Source organism: Hirundo rustica, chromosome 1, assembly GCF_015227805.2.
Source record: "Hirundo rustica isolate bHirRus1 chromosome 1, bHirRus1.pri.v3, whole genome shotgun sequence".
Taxonomy (NCBI): Eukaryota; Metazoa; Chordata; class Aves; order Passeriformes; family Hirundinidae; genus Hirundo; species Hirundo rustica.
The window spans coordinates 125,669,884-125,692,711 of record NC_053450.1 but is presented as its reverse complement, the minus strand read 5'-3'; the positions used below and the strand labels follow the sequence as shown (position 1 = coordinate 125,692,711).

Genomic DNA, 22,828 nt, shown 5'->3' with positions numbered 1-22,828 from the left:
TACCAACTAATTGCCACAAGGATTCTGGAAATGCAAGAATGTAGATCCTGATTCCACAAGCTTTTACTTGCTTTGAGCAGTCCTGTTGATTGAGACTACCCCACCAACCTGATTAAGATTTACTAAAATAAGTACTGTTTACAGGGACAGAGATTGTAAATATTAATATGGTACAAAAAACATGCTAAAAACTATTAAAAAGCATGTTTACATGAGAACACTGTAATTTAAATAATTCCTGAAATCTTATAGAATTAAATTGAAAAGAAATAAGAATTTTTCTATTTTAAAATATGTCAATTTGAAGTGAATTTAGTAATAACTTATTTACTTCACATTTGTTCTTTTCTCCCCATCATCAATTATGACTCATGTACACTAGAACAGACCAAGGGAAAGACCTTGAAAGATTTTCTTTGGAAGTAGAAACTAAAATTGGATAATTATCCAAGACAACAAAATACTGTTAGCCAATAAAAATTCACTTACTTAATGTTTTCTCTTTGTGATGGCAAATTAATCACATATTTGTTCCCTTTGATCCATAGTCTTATCCCTTTTCCTTAAATTCTTCTTGGTTAAAAAAAAAAAAAAAAAAAAAAAAATCTCTTTTTGATATCTGACATTGCATCCATTCAGAAGTAATTTGTTTGTGAGAGCTGTTTTCTAAATGGTTTTTACTTACTTAAAACAGATTAGCATTGTCTAAAAGCAAAATAAAACAAAGCTGTTTCATTTAATAGTGGAATGTGTCCCTTAATGAAATGTCTGGTTTTTAAATGTGTTAGCTTTCAAAATTATTTTCCTAATATGATTAATTAACATCAGATATGAATTTAGTGATTTATTTGTATGGAAAACAGATCACTGACATGTATTACCATATAATTCGTGTTTTTATTTGTGATTGCAGCCAGGCATAATGTGTTTGGTTTTGTTCATCGTTTTCTTCTTATTAAGCAAAGCTGGTTTTTATGCTGTCAAGAAAAAATATCAATTTAAAATTTGATATATATATATAAATAACAATAAAAACTGATAATCTTCCCAAGTTTGTTTTGTTTTGTAAATTTTCATATATTTCTTTTTAAAATAAACAGAATTATTATTTATTTCTGTTAAAGAGTTTAATTTATGCAAAACAATGGAAAAAATACAGAATATCTTTAATTGATTTGGGTTTTTTTGTGGTAGAGAAGAGATACTGACTAAAAGATCAAATCCAGTTGTTATTATTTGTATCTATTTATATTTCTATTTAAAAAGATAGTATCTTTTGTTTTCAATGAAAGTTATACTAGCATCTTTTATGGTTCCTAAAGGAACAGTTTTGCAGCAAAATTGCTTTTCAATGACTGGTCTGTGTCCTACCAAATTTACCAGGAATTTCAGGAAATTCTGTCAAAACATTTTTTAAACAGTTGCATAATTAAATCCAGTGTTTGAAGCATGTTAGAACAGAAGTAAAAGTGGCAGAATGGAACCCATTTTGTTGAAATTTCCAAAGCCAGCATGAACAGATCAAAAGAATTTTTCATTCACTTAAATATTTGAGTAAGCAGCATTTTTAAGCCTGCATCAAACCCTGGGGGAAACAGTAAAGAAAATCCATTTATCAAGTGATGCGATGCTGTTTCAAAATTGTAATTTAATTAACAAATGTGTTACATCAAAGGAATTAGTTTTCAAAAAATAATTGTGAATTCACCATGTGATTTTTTTTTTTTTCTAGTGGTGCTAACTGCACCAATGGTAGCTCTGTAGAATATACATGAAGACAGTGCATATGATCTGAACCATGTACTGTTTTTCCTTTTGGGTGCATCTATTCCCACCTGCAGTGGACACCTCTGGGATTTTCCCAGCATGCTTTTTGAGGAAAAACATCGAGGTCAGAAAAGCTGAAGATTTTAAGGGATCTTTAAGGGAAAAAAAGTAGTAGTTCTGAACTGTTTTCATCCACCAGGAGTTTCCTTCCAATTCACTGAGAATTGCTAAAGTTTTTTTCAAAATCACACTACAAATTTGAAGAATATCTAAAAGAACACTATTTTTATAATGTTTTAGGTTACTGATAGGGAGTAAAGAAGATTACTTTTAAAAACACTTAAAAGGGTCTGTGCAGTTTTAATGGCTTGAGTGAAACAAAACACCAAACAGGATGTCCTTGTCCTCTTTGAACTTGAGGCATCACTTTGACGTGAAGCTACTGAATTCTCTCATTAGTTACGTGGGGCTGGAATCCCAGAGATACTTAATGAAGATAAGTTTTTATGTAGTGCTTTCAATAAAGAATTGGAAATTGAGTCTGATCAAATTTAGTACTCTATCAAAGACATGATAAAGTTGGGAAATCAACAGAAAAGAAAGGAAGAGGTAGAAAAAAAAAAGAAATAGAAAAAAGAAGAAAGAAAATAAATGAAAACAAGAAAGAAAAGAGAAGAGAAGAGAAGAGAAGAGAAGAGAAGAGAAGAGAAGAGAAGAGAAGAGAAGAGAAGAGAAGAGAAGAGAAGAGAGAAGAAAAGAAAAGAAAATATCTAGAACATAAAATAAGAAGTATCTTTCATTCAGACAAAATAAAATTTTCCTTATTGTGATTTGCATTATATACATGAAGAAAGGAAAAGTAAGAAAGTTCCTACTCAATTGCATTTTTGCATAAAATTTCCAAAAATACTGTTAAATTATTTACCTACTTTTTTTTTAGTATGTTTCATTATATTGGAATAAAATTTTGTAATTTATTTTAATGGAACTGGCCATCTTATACCATGACAAGGGTCCTTATAGTATAACCACTTTAGCATGGTGTACACTGACCATCAGAACTTGTCCTACCTAAACTCAGTATTTTTCAGAGAGAAAGCAGAAAAAAGTCTTCTATTCCAAGGTGGGACATATACTTCAGGCAGAAACTGAGAGAATATATTTAGTTCAGTAAACAGTCTGTTCTAGATATATTTCATCTGAAAGACAATAGCAGTCTTTTGGCTTTGGCTGACTACTGACAATTAGAGCATCATAAACCAGATGTCAAACATTATGTCTTGAGTAACTTTTTTCTTCAAAATTTGCCAATCCCTCTTGTCATCATGGCTCAACTACCTAATTTAGTCCATTGGATTACACTGTCCTTGCTCAGTACCTGTTTTTATTTTATTAAAAATAGTGAAAGAGTGTCTGTAAAATATATTGATTTGCTCTGAATGTTTCCTTAGCTTTTAAAAAATTGATGCACAATTAGTAGACTCAGAAATAAACATAAAATTTAAAAAAGGTTAGATAAAAGGCCTCTCATTACTACAAGAATATTCCCTGACCAATTTTATTTTAATTGTATCTCTATGTCACTAGACTGTTCCTTCTGTGTTAGTTTCAACTCAGTGACTTTTAGAGCTTGCTGCCTTTGGGAGATTGATCTGTGGGGATTTCATTCTTGAAGCTTGTCCCTTGAGATTTTATTTTCATTTGCTTCAGTTTCTCTACTCTCTAAAGCAGGCAGTAATTTCCCTCTTTCAAATGTCTCATTTTTGTAGCAATATAGATATTTATGGTAGCACTATTTAGAGATATGTTAACTGCTAATCTGAAAGAAAGGGCTGGAGAGCAGCAAGTTAATTCACGATGGAGGAGGACATTTTCCAGTGTTTCCGCCTGGGAAATCCCACGTGTGAGGATGGGAAGGCTGGGCATCAGACATCCGAGCTGGAATGATTCTTTTGACCAGGTGGTTTAACTTCTAAAACACCAGGACAAATGGTCAAATTCCCTTCTTTTTCTGGGATATCTAAAAGCCACCCTGGTAAATGCATACCACTTGCCATGTTTTTGTCATGTTATTAGCAGAGAAGTGCCAGTATATTCGAGGGAAGAGGACACTGAACTAAAAGGGTGTTAGGAGAGATTGAACTAAGTACTGAGCAGAGCTTTAAAGAGCAGATGATTTATGTCTTAGACAAAGAAAGCAAGGTGCACTGTGGGTTGGTAGGATAGCAAATATTTTGAGTCAGATGTATAGTTTGATGAATTATTACTGTGTGTAATGGAACAAATATGGCATAGAAATTCCCTGTTTGCATAGAATTATTTTCAACTTTTATGAATCAGGAAATTATACTAATTATTCATAGATGAATAGGCTATAAAGCTAAGAATGTTATTATGACACACTAATATGACTATATTTATTATAAGTAGAACAAACATAATTTCTACATATTTTCCATGGTTTCTGTATAAAAATACCCATGTTAGCTTGAAATCTGAATGATTATTAGATATATATTAGGTAGTATTATTATGTGGAAAATAATTTCTAAATCATTTCCTAGTAAGTATACAATTAATATACTACTATTGTATGATGATATTAGTATTATAACTTGCTTAAATAATACAAGGATTTGAAAGTACATGTACAGCACTACAAAATCTCTGTCAAGAATAATTTTATTGATGCATGGAAGCATAGATTACTTAACTAAAATGCATTCATATTTAGTTTCCTAATTACCTGGGAAGCTTCTCACTGAGCATGCTATATTCACAATGCATGACCTTGGTAGATGAAAGCATATTTTTTATGCCTGGGTGTGAATAGTATTTTGGAGCCATAAATAAGCTTCTTCTCTCAAAGTTTGGCTTTCTAGACATTAAAAATCTTATTAAGTCCAGATTTGTCTGTGACAGGCAGTAAGAGAGGTGTTTAATTCCAAAAACCCCATCTTTTCATAAAATTGGTGCAACAGATCTTCCTGGGGATATTTCTCTTTTCCTACTGTGTAGTAAAATAGACTGGAGGAGTAGCAGAGGCAAGACAGCTTACTTTTCCTTACTTAAATGTAGGGAAGAAGAATTTTGATAAATAATGAAATCAAGGAAGGGGTTTTCCCCATCCACTTTCAATATGCAGAAAGGTCATAAATTGAATATGAAATTAAATGAAATTATACATGAGACTTCTTTTAATACAGATCAAGTTGCTGAAATGAGTAAATTCCCTAAAAATAAAATGAACTGCAGAATCTTCAATATTAAGAAAAATTTTTACATAAGTTCTTCACACAAATTTTAAGAGTGGTACTGTGGAACTCAGAGGTGTCTTTACAGTAAGCTGACAACTATGCTTCACTGGGAAAAAACATTTTGATATATGTGATGTTGAAGATGAGAGAAGAGATGCAGTGAGTGAGGAGATGCCCAGCAAACTCCCATCATGCAGGTGTTAAGCTTTCTTAAAGTCCAGCTGCCTTGCTAGCCCTGATTCTCCAGCTCTTTCAGCTATCATAACAGCTTGCACATACCCTTCTGCACATACAGATTGGTAATGTACACACATATATTTGGGCTGACAATTAAGAATTATGGCAAGGGGAGTTAATATTCTTCAAACCTCTGGACACCTTCAGGACTGGGTCCATGTAGAAATTGTTTTGTAGGTAAACTGCAATTAAAATCCTTCTTTGCAGCACCTGTTGTTGGTACATTTAGATGACACTACTAATGCACTAAAATTTTCTAAGGAAAGGAAGACCCTAGGGAGGAGAAAGACAATAAAGCCAGTTGTGGTGCTTTTGTTGTTGTTTCAGCAATTTGGTCCTTGAGCTGAAAGGGAGAGAAAAAAACAGGAAGAAGCTGGCCACAGAACAAATAAATATGGCATTGGCTCATATTCATTACAACACATTGGATAAAAAATGAACAATGGCAACTATCAGCTTTCATGCACTTCCTTGGGAAAAAAAACTGTGTTGTGTAACTTGGCCAAAAAGACGACGACATGTACCACTGCACATATACAGCCCAGAAGGGGAATCGAACAAGCACCAGAAGCAAGTAGCTGTTTCATTTGGAGTCCTGTTTACTTGGAATATTTATTACTTTCATCAAAAATATCAGTTTAGCATATCACTTGTGTGATTTCTACTCTTTTGGTTTTCATAAGAATTCCAATAAACTCATTTTGCTACTGAATGGGAAAGATATTAGAAAGATTCAGAGACTTGGGGGGATAGAAAGGAGAAAAGAAAGGTCAGCACAGAAGAAAAGGCTTAGATGAAAGTATGTCAAAGCAAAGTTTCCCATGAAAGATTATTGAGAATAAAGCTTTTTTTAAACAGACATAAAAAACAATATATAAATCAAGAGCACAAAAGCCCTGTTTTATGATTTTTTTTTCTGGTGCTGTTTCATTTTTTTGTATCTTTTTTTGCCATTGTTAAAAAACAGCCAAAACTTCAAAGGCATGCTGCATGTGTTCTAAATCAGGACTTCAGTGCTGATGTATGACAGCACAAAAATTAAAACTAAATAAATGTGCTGTCTAAACTACCATATTGCTCAAAAAATTACTTTAAAGGCTTTAAAAAATTAGAATTATTGATTGATCTTACTTTACCAACCATAATGTTTTCACCAGAGTAAAGGACAAAATATTATATTAAAAAAGAAAGAAAGAAAAGAGTGTTGTCTGAACATATCTGAACACCTGTATTTGGCTGTCTTGCAGTTTTGTCAGACAGGCAAGGGAGAAAATGAAACTTTCCAGTGATTTTTCAGATAGTCAGTATGGACTGCATAACTTTTCAGTTTATTCACTGTTTTCTGGAAGGCTCCTTTACGGTCGGGGTAAATCGATAAAAACAAGGCGGCGTATCTGTGAATTCTGATCCACCACATAAAAATGGTTGTAGAATTGATATATTCTCATGAAAAATAGTTTGTGCAAGTTTTTTACTATGCTCTTTTTTTTTTTTTCAAAATATGAAATTTAACATGTCGAGTTAGCATTCCATTTTAATTTACGTACTTTGTGTAGTATCTTGCTGTTTTGGCAAGTCTGACTCTAAAGGTATCTGGCCACAGCACACCCATTAAATCTGCTTGAAAAAAAAAAAAAATTGCATGACTGGGGTGTTTGTGGCGTCCCTTTTCCTCTGGCCTCTACTTTTACAATGGCCATTTGCTGCTCTTCCACTAAGTCATCTTGATTTGTATTGGCTCACTTGTTTTATCAGGTTACAAAAGGGGTAAGTGGCCCTGGCAAATAGGAATGCAAATGATGTTCTTTTTCATAAACATTTATTTTACTTTTAGGACTCATTCGTTCCAGCCCTGATAGTGTTCTTTTCCAAATTCTTTTTAAAAAATAGTCTCCAGCTATAATTTATATTTTTATTTAAGTCTGAGGAGTGGTGTTTCTTTGTAAAGGTTCCTGGACATTTGTGTGATCAAGAAAACTGTTTATTTACTAGCTGTCATTTTATCTTATTTAATCCCTACTCTTTCCTGTTCAGTTGCTTCAGTTACACATTAAGAAAGCAGATAGTATAGGTTGTCATTTTATAGGTAATTAAGTTTAGGAAGTCAAAGTATGTAATGTGCTGGGAGTCTCTGAGCTGAACATAATGTCTGTCAAATACTAACATATGTTTACAAACAGTGTTGCAAACATGAAACAGGGCTATACTACCTGACCTATTCATTTACTACTACTTTGATCACTTCTATTAATGCATGAAAGATTGACCACACTTAGATATAATATAGGGACAGGGATAACATCCTAGGGAATTTGAGGTAATCTGGGCTGCCCCAACTTTAACCACCTGACCCTGATATCTCAATTAAAAGCCTAGATCCCTGATATCGTTAGTGGTGCCTCCAGAAGCTGACTAAGAGTTCCAGAGCTCTCCAGGAGTGGCTAACCCCAAAAGAATCTATCTGAGTTAACTGCAGAATTTTTGGTATATACTAAGTGCTCAAGTTGCCTTTCCCACATGCGGAATTCAGAATTTGCCAAAATTCATCATGGAGCTTGTTACTTTGAATTTTTTAATGATAACTTCTTATATAGATAACACATTTTTATTTTTGATAAATTTTGTAATAAAGGGTTTACAGTATTTCATCAAGTAAAGGGTTCATCACTGTTTCCATATAGATGTCACCTAGAGCACATGTATGGAAGTGATATGTGTGCTTTTCATATTGAACTTTTCAAGATGTGGCCTGAAATTTTGTTTATAGAAAAAAGAAATATAAAGAATTTAAGACACAGTTATAGTAGAAGTTACATTTATGTTGTCTATGTTTCTGCTTCTGCCTTCTTCTTGAAGAGGTCCTCAGAATTTTTTATTACTGGCAGTTATTTGATGACTGACAAGGGAATATTCCTGGACTGGCAAAGGGTCACCACCTTTCTCTATAATACTCTCTACTCTCCAATAAACTGCTAAACCTGTCATTTCTCTTTTCCTCATTAAATTCTTTATTAAGATAGTATCAGCACATAAAATCAAATAAATGAAAAATTTGAATCTGGAACCACTGAAAGTAGCATCAGTAGAGACTCTTTCCGGAACAAGTTTTCCTGTTTGGCACAAACATTTATCCATGTGTAGGATGAATGGGTTGCTCACTTCAGCTTTGCCTGAAATTGTTTACACACTCCATTTTGGAACAGTAAATCTAGAAATTTCCTACAAAAACTGTGCACAAAGGAATATTATTTGGGTTGTAAGGTCAATTGCTCTGAAGTTAGACCAAGAGAGATTTATTATTGCTTGCACAATGGACTCCTTTTGCATATGCTGTAAGATAGAGACGTTAATTAGATGAACATCTACTATTCTGGACCTTTGCTTTTCTCTGCATGGAGAGGGCCAAGTTCAGGTTTTAACTATAAGCTAGGAGTAAATGCTAAATTTTTAATTTCTGCCTAAAGCTAAAAGCTATAGGAAATAAATGTTCCCCTACCTCTCCTCCAGTTTTTTTTTTTGTTATCTACTTTCCAATAATTAAAAGCAACCCTAAAACCCAACAAGTTCTGTGGTTGATTAAAAAAAAAAAAAGAAAAAAAAAAAAAAAAAAGGCACTGTGCTACTCTAAATTTCTTTTTTCTTAAATCTTATTTTCACATTAAATAAAAATATTTTTATTTTTCTATCTTTAAATGTCTAACATCAGCTATCAGGTCACTTATGCATTGCAACTACCCATGAAAAGACACAGCTAGAAAATTGAGCCAAACATAAATATGAACTTGTTTTCATTATAAAATAGTCCCACAGAACAGGTAATAGTCATGTCAAAGCAAATTTCTCTCTAGAATTTCCAGACATAGTGAGTACAGGAGGATTGTGCAAAAACTGCAGTATGTGCAAGTACAGTACAGTACAGAATGTGCAAGAAGCAAAAAAATCCTAGCCTGAACAGGTTATAAGGACTTTTTCTGCCTGTTTCTTGGATGTCTGAAATAGGATAGGAAGAAAAAAAAAAAAAAAAAAGTTTTTTTACAACCGTCTCTGCCTGCAACCATACACCTGCTCAATCTTGCCTGTATCAGCCCTGCTGGCTGCATGTGTTGGATTTCACACCTTTTCAATAGGCAACATCCAGATCTTGCTCTGATTTGTACAGATTTTATCACTAAAGAAATATTTTTTATTAATAGCTATCACTGCCAAAAATCATCTTAAGTCTGGAAATTATTTTTTGTTTACCTACATGCAAGCCCTTGTCTTCAGACATGTTTTCTACTGAGATCTGAGCATTCAGTCCTTGCAAGTGTTATAATGAATACAAAGATTTCTTGTTTGAGTTCACATTGGGTACAAGGAAAAAAAAAAAAGTCTTTGTTTGTTATCTTTGCTAAAAAGACTTCCAGGCCATCTTTGAGCTATTACAGGTTGGACTAGGTAGATGCCAAGGCTCATCAGCTTGAGATGGAGTTATACATCACCTGGAAAGAGATAGAAGCCACCTTTTCCACTGCTACTAAGGATCTGTATTTATGGAAAGGTATTTTGTGTTTATTTGTGATAACCCATTAGAAAGGCATGGTCTGGGAAGATATATAAGTAATTAAAAGGTTGGAAGAAGCAGCTGCTATTCGTTCCTCCAGTCCAGATGAGTTCAGGAAACTTGTGCATTCACTTAAAGTTTCTGTTCTGGTTGATAAAATGTCGGTCTCCAAATACTCATTTGAGCTTTAATGTGTACTTCATTCACAATTTCAAAACTTACTTTACTATGGTTAAGAGAAGAAAATTGTCTGCTCTTAATAGGCCAAGTTTTGTTCACAGTTCCAGAAATATAAATCCATTGCATCCATTGGATTACTTCAGATTTTGTTTCTGTGGCAGTATGGTAGTATGTCTGAATAAATGGCAAGTGATGTGATTGTTCCTAGGGAGACCAGCCTATTGTCAAGTATCTGCTTATTTAAATGTTTTCATTGCTTTGAGTGTTATCATGAACACTTTTGCCCACACATACAAACCTGTCACCCAGCACTGTGCCAGCTGCCTGTGTTTAGACCTCTTTTTAGTTAGCAACTTATCACTGAGGAATCCAGAGTTCACTGCAGCCAAAAGCTGAATATTTCCATGCTAATATTACTGGGGCACTCTCACCTTTCTCTGCAAATAAAGGATACAAAAGTATATCTCTGGGGGAAAATTCAGAAATGCTCTGCATCCCCTTGTAGAAATAACATCATAAACTTACACTGCTCTCTTTACTTTCTGACCCTTTATGATGCTTATAAGAAAATCTGTTTCCTTGACAGTATTTAGTTTCATACTCACATTCATTTTTTTCTTGCTCATCCTTCCATGCCTTTATTGTCTATTAGTCACAAGTATATTTATTTGTCCTCTTATTTTATAAGTCTCTTTTATTAACCTAACAAATTTATCCTTTTCCCAATACTCTTATGTCCCTTTTTTCTTTCATCTTTATCTCTTGTGAGTAATTAATATTACTAATTAATTAATTCCCCCAAACTTAAATTTTAAAATCTAGGTAAAAATAATGAGAAGATGCTAAAATTTTGGTCCATGGCCATTTATTTTACAACATTAAATCCACATTTTGGCCAAAACTGAGAATGACTAGAAAGTTTATCCTCTGCTGGAGTGACCACTTCATGTCCTAATGAGTGGAACCATTCTGAATTTGATATTTTTCCCTGTTTATCTCCATTTATTTGTAGTGAGACAGTTGAATGTCTTGTCTAGAATTTCAAGTGGCTTTGCTATGAAGTTTGGATAATTTTTGCCCAAACTCTGAGCTACTGTGGCTCTTCAGCTTCCATCAGAGCAAAGAGAAAATGCAGTCCTGATGTTGCAATTTGACATACCTTATTTGCTAAGATTCTAGAGCCTCTGGAGAGCTTTGAGCCAATGCAGCAGGTTATTTTACTTCTGGCTGTTAAAACTCTGGAGGGAGAAACAGTAGCTGTTCTGGGAGTAGATTTTCAGTGTCTCCAGCTAAAAAAGCTGATGTACTGTTTTCCCTTGAAGAAGAAATAACTGTTGCTGCTCAAGAAACAGTATCTCAATGTGGAATGAATGGGTTTTGCCCTGTTGTGAACTTCCCACTTTAAGGAGAATGACTAAGATGGCTGTTGCAGCTGCAACAACATCTGGAGTCCTCAAATTACCTTGACACTAGTTAGCTGGATTTAGGTCTGAGTGTAGCACAGAAATACCATTGTTTGTCTTGTTGTTTCTATTGTTCAATGAAGATTACCATTTATTTTAGGTTTTCCATCTTCCCTTAATACTGCTCTTGTGCTATGGTAACAGCAGAGATACTGGTAATTTGCTTATATATGGATCCTGCAGAATCAGGAGTGACTCTGCTCCTCATTCTGAGAAAATCCAGAAAGTAGTATTCCTTGACTGCTCAGCCATCTGAAGGCATCTTTCACCCATGTCAGCTTAGGGTCATTGCTTTAACTTTCTCTAAGAAAAGGTAGAAACCCACTGAGTAAGGAACTCCATAAGGCTTCTAAACCACTAATTCTCAAGCAGTAATTGGTGGGTCACTACTTGGCTGCAGAATCTCACAGAAAGACTCTTTCAGATAACTGTATGTTGGAAGACTGGAAAGACAGGGATGAGATATTCAAAATTCTAAGAAAATATTTTTATTCTCATATGCATTTCTTGGGGGATTGTGGGGGGTCTTGGGGGACAGGGGTGGTGTAGTAGAATTTCTGTGGAAACAGACCAGAAAATAAAAATGCCATCTATTTACTTCCACCTGTTGTGTTCGAGAACAAAGTGGCATCAGTCCTGCCTTCACCCAAAGCCCGTGCAGCTCTCTGCCATCTTTTCTTGTGCTCCCAGCAGGTTAAGGCTGCTGCAAACCCTGCTGTGTAATAATATGACTGATGAGGTTTTGGCATAACTTCTCTATTTATGGAGAAGGCTGGATAGAGTCACCTATGTCATTCAAATGGTAGTTGCTTTTGCAGTTCCACCATTTCAAGGCATTTGTGTGTCCCTTTAACAGCATGAAAAGGTACATATTGGCTGTTGTCTGGATTGAAATCACATCCTTAATTCTTACATGTTTTTGTAATAGAACAACATAATAGAAAGTTGCTCAATGTATTTTACTTGGAAATTGCAATTAAACAGAAGACTGTAAGGAGTCAGACCCCAAACCTAGTTTCAGTACCATTTCCTCTAGCAAGTTTTACACATTACCTTTTCAATAAGTGGTGACAGGCAGTGCATTTCTGGGTGATTATAGCATGTGTCAGGTGGGGTTAACAGGCACAGGGCCAGAGGGAAAGTGAATAACTATATGAGATGTACAGTAATCCCTTAGAAACAGAGTGCCTTATTCCCTTCTGATTTTATAAAATGATGTTTATTAAACAATGTGATCCAAATCCTGAGGGGCACTAGACCTCTGGTACTAATACTGAGTTCACCAGGAAACTTGTTGCCAAATTGGTCAGGAAATAGTGTGTTTACTTCAGGTCTATCCACCTACAAGAATCTCTCCCTGATATGCTTATTGTATGTATGTTGCTAGCCTTGGAATGATGAATGGTCCACATCTGGCGGCTAGGTCTTTAGATAATGGTATATGCTGATTAACACTGGCTAAGGAATGGGCTCTTAATTCAATCTGATATGTTGATGTGGTATGGTCAGTAAATGACTGAAAATAAAGTGAGAGCCTTAATTTGTATGCTCTGAGAGCTGTATAAGGTGGAAAGATCCTTTAGTCCATGATGATTATCTTGGCGGAATACATTAGACCATCTTCAGAAAATGGCAGTCAGTTCTTAGCTTCTGAGTGATGGGGTTTAAATCAGATCCTTTGTGTTAGCCTCCTGGGTCAATTCAGCATTAACTGACTTGGCTTTTCATCAGTTAGAAAAGAAATAAGGCTAGATCTTCCCATCAGATTGTTTTCAGTTATAACTCAGTGCCCACATTTCAACTATTTGTGTATAGCAGCAGAAACTTTGCCCCACATATTTTAAAAATCTGTCAAGTTGATTTTATAGGCAGTAGCATTATAATAAACTGCTCCAAACTTAATCAAGCTTACTGATTTATTTGGATAGTCAATAGTAGTATCTGATTTTCATTCCAGTGTGGATTAGAAACAAATTCCTCATACTTTGAATTATTTTTTTATCAGACGTCTTGTTTTTTAGCCAACCCCTCACTGAGTCTGGACTCAGATTTGGAGATATAATCATCTGTAACTTGTAACATCAGATGCATATATTGTATATCAGTTTAATCAGACAACTTGATCAGATTTGGAAGAAGTTAGGATAACAGTAATACCACATGCTCTATCAGCTTGGCAGATTTCACAGTATGTGGGACAGATTTTCACAGATAGTTATTAGTCTGATTAGGCTATCTCCACAGAATCCCTTTAGGGGGTTTTTAGTCTCCAGGAAAAAAAGAAAAAGCTCTCCAAACTCCATGGGGAATCCCCTCACCTTACAGATGAAGCAACAGCCTTTTTCAGAGAGATCTGAATCCAAGACTCTGAAATACCACCTTACTATAAGAAGTCCTGCAGCTTCTCTCTTCTGTCTTTTGCTTTCTGATGCAGAACAACTATTCGTTCTTGAAACAACAGGGAAGATCTCTGTTGGATGGATCATCTTGCATCCTGACTGGCTTCACTTAGTAGAGGATTTTCTAAATAGGAAGCAAAATAAAAAAAAGAGAGGAAGGGTAGCAGGACAGTGAAGAAATTATTATTTGAGCCAGCTATAAGAAGGGACAGACATTAAGGAAATTGTAAGGAAATGAACAAGAAAGGAAGACACAGGACAAAGAGCTAGTAAGAACAGGGCTGAAAACATCCAGCCTGTTTTGAGAATATTCAAAGGTTCCTGCTCTGGCTTTGGCGGCTGAAGTCTGTGGTTGAATATTTTCCCTCTGAATCCACATAACAGCACTTTAACAGTTCTAAAAGTTTCGTAATTATTTTGTACATTACCATGACCTTTCCTGGAGGGTGCAGAATCCCTAAAGCTTGATAATGTAAGTTACAAAAGAAATGCCATCCTTTTCTTTTTGCCATGAATTAATTGGGAGTAAAGTTTGGGGGAGTGATCTTCCTCCATGTTTTCTGTGAGGAACATTTTGCCTGGTGGTCAGTGCTGCCTTGTGTGGTGAAGGTGTAAAAGTTCCTCCCTCCTGAAGGACTAAGCAAACACTATGGACAGTATGACACACTTGGATACATCCATATCTTGAATGAATTGAAAATACCATCTTACTGAGCATTGCAAACTCGCCTCTTCCTGTAGTGAGACAGGTTTGCAGTATTTGACTTTCAAAGTGGTATCCTATGTATCCTTGAATATATATTAAGAGAGATGTAATAAGTTACGTTCAGTGTAACAGCTAAAGAGCAGCTAATTATGAAAAATGTATTACTGTAGACCTAACAGCCATGCAATAAAAACATCTATTACCTAAATTGTTATTCCATAAAAATGTGTTCCTGAGACTATTGGCATTTATTTAACATACAATTACGGTCTAATTTAATATAAATTAAATGCCTGCTTGAGACATTTAATTTGAAGTGTTACTGAGCTTCCTTCTCCTGTATTAAAAGCAAGAAATCAGCAGCTAATGCCTGGAGGCCAAATGTACCATTTGAATTCAGGTACCTCAACACTAACATTTGTAATTTCAGCCATTTGGAAAATGTTTTTCATAAGAATGCATTTGGCGTTAAAATCTCCTTTTCCCCCTCACTCAAGGCCACATCCTGCCAACTGAGTCAAGTCTCTGACTTCATCCAAATGAAGTTTTGATTGAAAAAAAGGTCCTGAATTAAGAGCTGAGAATAAAATATGTTCTCTTATCATAGAACACAAGGTTTGTAAAATGTCCCAGCCCTTGCTAGTGCTGGAAGGGTAAATTATCTTTTTACTCCTGTATGGACATATTTGTTTAGGACACGTATCCTGGTGACTCAGGAAGTTATGTAAAAACTGACCCAGTTAATTTTAGATGCTATTGTTGGAAGAATATCAATGAAAATTAATCAAATAGTCACGAAGGAACCACAGGGAAGGAGCAGAGAACACTGGTGGGTAGAATTTTGGCAGCGATCATCGCAACAGTTTTAATGAGAGGAAAACACATTGTCAAGTAAATTAGAGAGTAATGACATGATTAAATGGTAAATAATAGTTAAATACATGCTTGGAGGTCCAGGACAGGGACTGTGGAGGTTTTGTGCTTTGCATGTATTCCTCTCCAGGCTGCTCTGAGTATCCAGAGGAGCTCACCAGAGCTCTGCCTGTAATTTAGGGTTGGGTTGTAGCTTTTAAGACACTGAAGCCAAAAGAGCTGTTGGGGCCCTGCTGCTGAGGCTGAAAAAGCTGATGCTTTCTCTATAACTCTAAAGGCTTTCCAACCTTTTGGTTTTTGACGTGTCCTTGTTCCTTCACCAGCTGCCTCCAATGAGCAAGGGCCAGCATCATGGCTTTGTTCAGCTTGCCATCACCCAAAAAATGACTGTGCAGGAGAGAGACATCTGCTCTCCTTATGCACAGTGGGGGAGAGGGAAGGAGTCTCTCTTCTGCTGAGGCAGGTTTAATCCCCACTAACTGGGTGTTACTACATTTGCTGGCGAGCAAATTGAGTTGCATATATGACTTTTTATGCAAACAAGGAGTGCTGCGGTGCTGGCTGGGAATTCACCCCATCCATATGGTTCCTTTCCCTGTCTGCTGAGGAAAGGATGCAAAAAGAATAACGTTCACAAGTTGTCTTCATTCTCAAATGCTTATTTTGCTAAATGGGAGGTTGTCCATATGAACTCTGACTGGTTAGCTTTACTTCCACCACGTGTAACACAACACACGGTTGTGTAATGAGCCTGTCAGAGGGGAACTGACCTGGATAAGAGGTGTTTTACCTGCCTTCTGTTTGCCACTGTCCATTTCAGGTTATCAGAGCAAGGATACCTCAAAACCAACAAAATAAAACAGAAATAACTCCGCATTCTCTTTTTTATAGTATTTTTATAATTTTTTTTTTTTGGTTTTCAGTAAGTCTGGGTACAGTACAGTTGCTCCACAGACTTTGATCAAATGAGGCTTCAGAAACCTTGCCCATAGCATTCCTTGCTGCTTAGCAGAACTAAAAAGAGCGTGGGGGGAGGTTATCTGTTACAAACAGGAAAAAAAAACCAGGATCCTTACTGAGGCATCAGTCCATCAGGCCACTCACTAAAAGATTAATTACTTCCTTAGATGGTAATTCAAGTGATCAGCACAGTGTCCTTCAATAACAGCCTGAGTGCTTGCTCATTAGTATAATAGAATAATGATTTTTTTCTCTTTCCGCCTCCCTACACTAGAATAATTTCTTACAAAATGTTGTATAGCCTCTAATAGTACTGCAGGAGGGGAAAAGGTGTAATTAAAAATTACACATTATGTTTTTGTTTTGAAATTTTGTATATTTACTTCAAAGGTTGGCAAATAACAGCTCATATACAGCTTTTCTTTCCAATGCATAGGATGGTTTATAGTGGTTGCAGTCTTAATCTAGTCTTCTCTGCTTGGATGTACAGATGTACATTTTGCAGCCCCTCTTTTTTTTTTTTTTTTTTTTTTTTTTTTTTTTTTTTTTTTAGTGAAGAAAATATAAACCACTTGGTGAGTGGGAATTTCAGAATTACTTAGTAACTCTAGTGTTTTATTTCTTGTGGAAATCAAAGGTTAATCATAATATTTAATAGGATGATAGCAAATGAATATTAAATGCTTTTGCAAGTTCTACCCAGGATACTCAAATGTTTGCTGAGTTGATGAAGCAAGTTCTTTTAATGTTTAAATTACAGAAATTATGAAAATAATAGTTGGCACAAAACCATTCTCACATTTTCCTGGCACACTGCATGAGCCTAATTTTAAAAAATGCTGCACTTCTCTGAAATGCAAAATCACTGAGCACATTTCCAAGATTTCAGCAGGTACAGTAGAAGGGCCAAGAACTGCTGCTGATTTCTAGATATTCCTGTGAGCTGGAAGGACCAGGATTCAAAATGCTTGTCTGACTCCTTTCTCACCTTAAGTTGGCCAGTGCTTGATCTCCTTATATCAGAGGAGATGATGGATTTTTTTTAATGGTGCTTGTTACTATTTTCTTCTTGTTTTCATTAATTATTTGGCATGAACTACAGCCCATCTTAAAGCTATTACTTGACTGGGATTCCTTTCTTTCCATTTTCTTACTTCTGCACTCCAGAGGATTTCCTTGAGGAAGCTAACAGCTTTCCTAGGTTGCTGCAGTGACACAGGATCCAAGTTTCTTTGTTAAGAATTTCCATAACTCAGTCACTGGTGATGTTGATACTGTTGACTAAAGTTATTTCTTCACTTCCTGGCAAGTCACCTTTACTTTCTCAGGGTAGTTATACTGAGGAAAAGCCCCATCGTGTTAATTTGGGTTAGAAACAGTTTATCCTGTTACTGTGATCTCTGTTTGGAAAGATGCTTTCTGTGTAGCTCCTTGTATCCTGATTCAGTCGGGGTTGATTATTATAGCATTGATACTAGGAAAATCATCAGGAAACCAAGAAGTAGACTAATATTGTAACAATGATGATGGGTTGCATTACGTGTGGTTGTCTAAATGAAGAAAAGGCATAGCAAGAGTCTTTACATTTATTGCCCTACAAACCTCAGAAGATTACGATGTGGAGATAGCAATATTTTCAGTCATACAAAATTCTCCAAACGTGGTAGAGCTTTCCCCTCACAGAATCTGTATAACATAAAGGATAATGTAATCTTAAGAGTGCTGTTGGATTCCTCACACACTCAAAGGGTGAATTACAGATGTGGGGAGCCTGCGCCTGTTCGTTCTTCTTCATTTCCTCTAAATATTCTATCTTTGACTCACTTTAAACTGTTGGCACTCTCTTCTTTTGGACACAAAGATCTCATGTGTAACATGCAGACAGAAATAATTTCTGTAGGTAGAAGACAGCAGAGATTGGCTAAAGACCAAAGGTTACTCTCATTCCACTCCTTCCTTCACTTTTATTGTCCTGTCTAAATTTGGTCTTTTGTAGAGAGGAGGAGGAGAAGGAGTTGTTGGTTGGGGGGTTTTTGTTGTTTTTTGTTGTTGTTGTTGGTTGGTTGGTTTTGTTGTTGTTGTTGTTTTGTGAGGTTTTTTGCTTTTTTTTTGTTTGTTTTTGCTTTTTTTTTTTTTTTTTTTTTTCATGAGGAAAGGTTGAGTTTAAATGAGAGTTTAAGGTTTTATTTATTGTTCAGCCCTTTATGTAATTTGAAACCCAGTGTAGTTACTTCGCTAGAATCAAAACTGCAGTACTTTTAGTATACAGAAGATTGGGCAGTGGATCAAGGAAACAGTATTTCACCTCAAATGTTTCTATGATCATCTATATGTTAAGTGACAAGTAGAGGAATTTTATTGTTTTAGAGTTTTTATGGCTGTACAGATAATCCAGATTTGATATAATTAAAGTTCCTATTCTAAAGACGTTGGACATGTGCTTAACAAAGGTGTCCATTTTGCAGCCTAAGATGAAAACAGAACTAAATGTGAGTTTGGAAAATTTCTCTGGAAAATATGCTTGTAGTTTTCACAGTTTTAATTTTTTGTGGTCTTCTTCACTGGAACATACTAAGATGATGTTGACTTTCCTGTCTTTTTAGAACTTAATGGTCTAGCAGGTACCTTCTCATGCTTTTTTTAAGGTAATGAAATGGAATGAATAGTGATGACCATCAATGGAGCAACTAGTATAGATCAACTGGAAAAGTTAGGAACAAGATGTGATGTTTATTTAATTTCAATAGTTTCAAATCTTTATTTATAATTTCTTACTTGAAAGAGATTAAACAAAAACAATAGCCATCCTAGGAAACTACCACAAAAATTCTTCCAAAAATCTTCACTCCAAATTGACATATTTCATGCTACTTTTCTTGTCATTAAAAATGTAATAAATTAACTTTACTTGAATCACAGAGGAAAACTTTGTGGTAATGTCTGTGTAGTTATAGGTCACCGCAGAAAATGAAATACTATCATTTTTAGCTATGGTGCAGAGTTTCTTAGAATACTGTTGGTCAGGAGTGAGAGATACTGGTAGAGATAACTATGAAGTTCTAGACAGTTTCAACTTATACCAAAACCTTGAATTAAAATTGTTAGTGCTGCTTCAAAAAACACTTCAATATGAAACTAAAAGGTAACATATGTTTCCACTGTCTCTAAGTCCATGGTTTGATATTATTTTCAAACCTCAAATATAAAGGAAGAAGTAATTTTTAAATAAAAGCCCCTCATAATCCCATTTGGAAAACAATTATTCTTAATTATAGCACTGCAGTTTAACTACAAATATTATTTGTCTTATCAATGCCATAACTGACCAGGGTTATATCAAATCTCTCTAAATAACATGGCTATACGTCACACTGATATGCAAATAGGAAGAGAATCCAGGGTGATAATACAAAGGTAAGAAGAGATAGAATTTCAACTAATCTCCAGCAATGAGAGATCATCATGAGAGGCTTTATCTCACATGTGCCTTGTAAAAAATTCCATATATTAGCACCAAATCATCTGGTGTGGGCCATGGTCAGAAGCAGGATACTGAAATAAGTATATCCTATGCTGCCTGTAGAGTTTTCCAGAGCTTTCTACATTCTCATGCAGCAGATGTGAAACACGCCTGCAATGCCTGTTCTGCTTTAATTATTTGCACTCCTGTATTTGAATACCAGGTTTTGGTCACCTAACCAAGCAATTGCTGAAGCTGGCGGATGGCCGCGTGGTGCTGGCACTTGAGGGAGGACATGACCTTACTGCCATCTGTGATGCCTCTGAAGCCTGTATAAATGCCCTTCTAGGAAATGAGGTAAAACAAATCATAGCAGGTGGAGAGAATGAGCAAAGTTCGCTGAAACTGCTATCTTTGGTATTCTTTTAGTAACAATGATGTCAGTCCTTTTTTAATTCGGTATAAAACCCATGGAATTTGAACATGTCTTAAAAATGAATAGATCTGTTTGCGTAAATAGCTGTAAATTAGATGATTATACAAATTTTTTAGTGTATGCCTAAATTATTCCCAATTCTGAGTAATATTTAAAACCTCCAAATTGCTTTTAGTGATGCGCTGAGTACCAGAATTGACATCACTAGTAGTCATTGGTGTGCATATCATCTACTAGGAATGGACCTTTTAGCCAATCAGTCATGGAAAAAAAAATTGGCTTTTTCAAGGTAACTGGTAGTCTCAGAAACTGGATATTGCAAAGGCACATATTTTACAGTGTTTTGACACTTCACTTCTTAAACATTAATAAAAAATAAATTTAAAAAAATTAATTAAGATTCAGGTTGGTTTGTATGCAGTTGAAGTTTCTAAGAGTTATCAAACACTGTGTATGTTAACACCTTTTGAAAGGAGACTATAAGACTAAGTAAATATGAGTATGTGCCATTTATGTATACAAATGCAAGATAAGGATTCCTATTAGTGAAAAATTTTCTGCTACCCATTAAAAAATATCTTTTATCCTATAAATACAGTGAGAAGGAAAAAAAGATGCTGAAGGTACAGCCAAAATAATTTGTGAAGGGACAAAAGCCTTTACCATAAATTGTGAATTTTGCAAGATCTTGTTATAAAGTGGAGTGTGTTACTCGGTTTCCCCCTCAGGGGAAGTCTTAATAGCTATATAATCTCTCCAATCAAATGTGTTAGTGCCAAATTGCAGGCTAGTCTGCCAGTTCCCTTCCACTTCAAGGCTTCCTACCTATGTGAATAAGGTGAAGTAATGTGTATTCTGATGGATGTTGGGTAGAGGAATTTTGTAAGTGTTCTTTTAAACCTTTTCATCTTTATGATGCATCAACAATGCTTATTATTTTTTACATTATACATACAATGAATAAAGTGTTAGCCTTTTCAAAAATATTCTCAGAAATGTAAAACAGACACCAGAAAAAAAAGAGAAATGTTTCAATGGGTTTTATCTACTGTCACCTTTGACATACTCCATAAGGAAAGCTTTCCAATGTGGTGGTATATGCTACTTTAAAAGTTGCTCAGCTCGGTGTTAGTTCTTTTGTGTAGGTACTGAAATATGGACTACATAACCCAGCTTGAGGCATTTGACAATCTTAGTGCATGCAGCTGACTGATCAATCTTCTTGATCAGCTGCCATTCCAGGGCACTCTCATTGATATTTCTGTTGTCATCTTCCCTGTGATAATAACTTACAACACCAGCAGCTTTTCATAGCATGTCTAAACCCATTCCCTGAAGTTTGCAACCTTGTGGGACTAATGTGAATGATTCTGTGCTGATGGTTTGATGTATCCTCCTCTGTGTAGGTGCCAGGGTCCCTCTATCCGGTTATGACCATTTGGTGGTGCTACCCATTTGTGGAAACTGCCTTATTTTGTTTTACCAGTGTATCAAACCCAACTACTATTTCTGCTATCACTGAATGAGAATGAATACAAAAAGCCCCATGCAGTCATTTTTAATTTGCTTGTAAAGAACATGGTCCTTAATAACTTGGAACATCTCAGGCAATAAGCAGTTTTCTCATGTCCTTTTGCTAACAACATTGTCCTCTGGGACATGCATCAGGCAGAATTTCAAAGACAAAATATGCTATGGCTGTGGAGAAAAGTACTCCAGAGAGGATATTGCTACCAAGACTACCACAAGAAAATAACATTGGCTTAAAAGAATAAGTAAAGGTGTTGCCAAGGAGCAGACACTAAGGAGAAAGTCCAATACCTAGTTAGCAGTTAGGAATAGATGTATGGCAATATACACCACATGGCCCACAGCATATATTTATATACACACTGCTTGATTTCAGCATTCTATTCATGAACTTGCACAGTGAACTCCAAGCGTGTTCTGCCAAGGACTTTTTTTTTTTTCCCTTTAAACAACCAATTGCTATAATTTGAGGATGGATTCTTCACTGAAAGCAATTCTTTACAGGTGATTAATAGGACAATTATAACTTATTATCTGCCTTTCACTTTTACAAATAATGGTATATGCTGTACCCCTAGTATAAAAACATTGGCACGATTAACTTCACTTCTAAACACTACACATGTATTTGAACTCAAATTAGAAAGGTTGGGAAAGGCCTTTGTGAGGTACCCTGCAGTTTGTCAGATGTATTTATTCATGTGCTGAGGATTAGAATTCATAAACATTTTGCAGAGCTTTTTAAAAACTTTTTCTTTTCTTTTGTTGTTTTTGGCCAGGACTTTTCAATACAGAAATTCACTGCTTCATGTGTCCTATTACCAACAGAATAACACTTTAAAAAGATTTCTAAAACTTACCACAACTTACAACTTTCAGGGAGTGCTGGTCTGATATGTTACCTAAGAGGTAACATTAAATTTACAGATGCAAAACACCACCTTCTTTTAGTTTCTCTCAGAGAATCAAGAAGGAAAACAGATTGACATCCAAAATAGATATATTTTAATTTATACA

At 35.3% G+C, this 22,828-nt stretch overlaps 1 protein-coding gene across 16 annotated transcripts in view; it reads left to right on the top strand.

Annotated features, from left to right (window-relative positions):
- HDAC9 (histone deacetylase 9) overlaps positions 1-22,828 on the top strand; it is a 466,388-nt gene that overhangs the window by 409,794 nt on the left and 33,766 nt on the right. For all 16 annotated transcript variants that reach the window (XM_040083672.2, XM_040084440.2, XM_040084792.2 and 13 more), the window contains one exon: positions 20,069-20,202. In XM_040083672.2, coding sequence (XP_039939606.1) covers positions 20,069-20,202 — 134 coding nt within the window. The remainder of the gene's footprint in view (positions 1-20,068; positions 20,203-22,828) is intronic.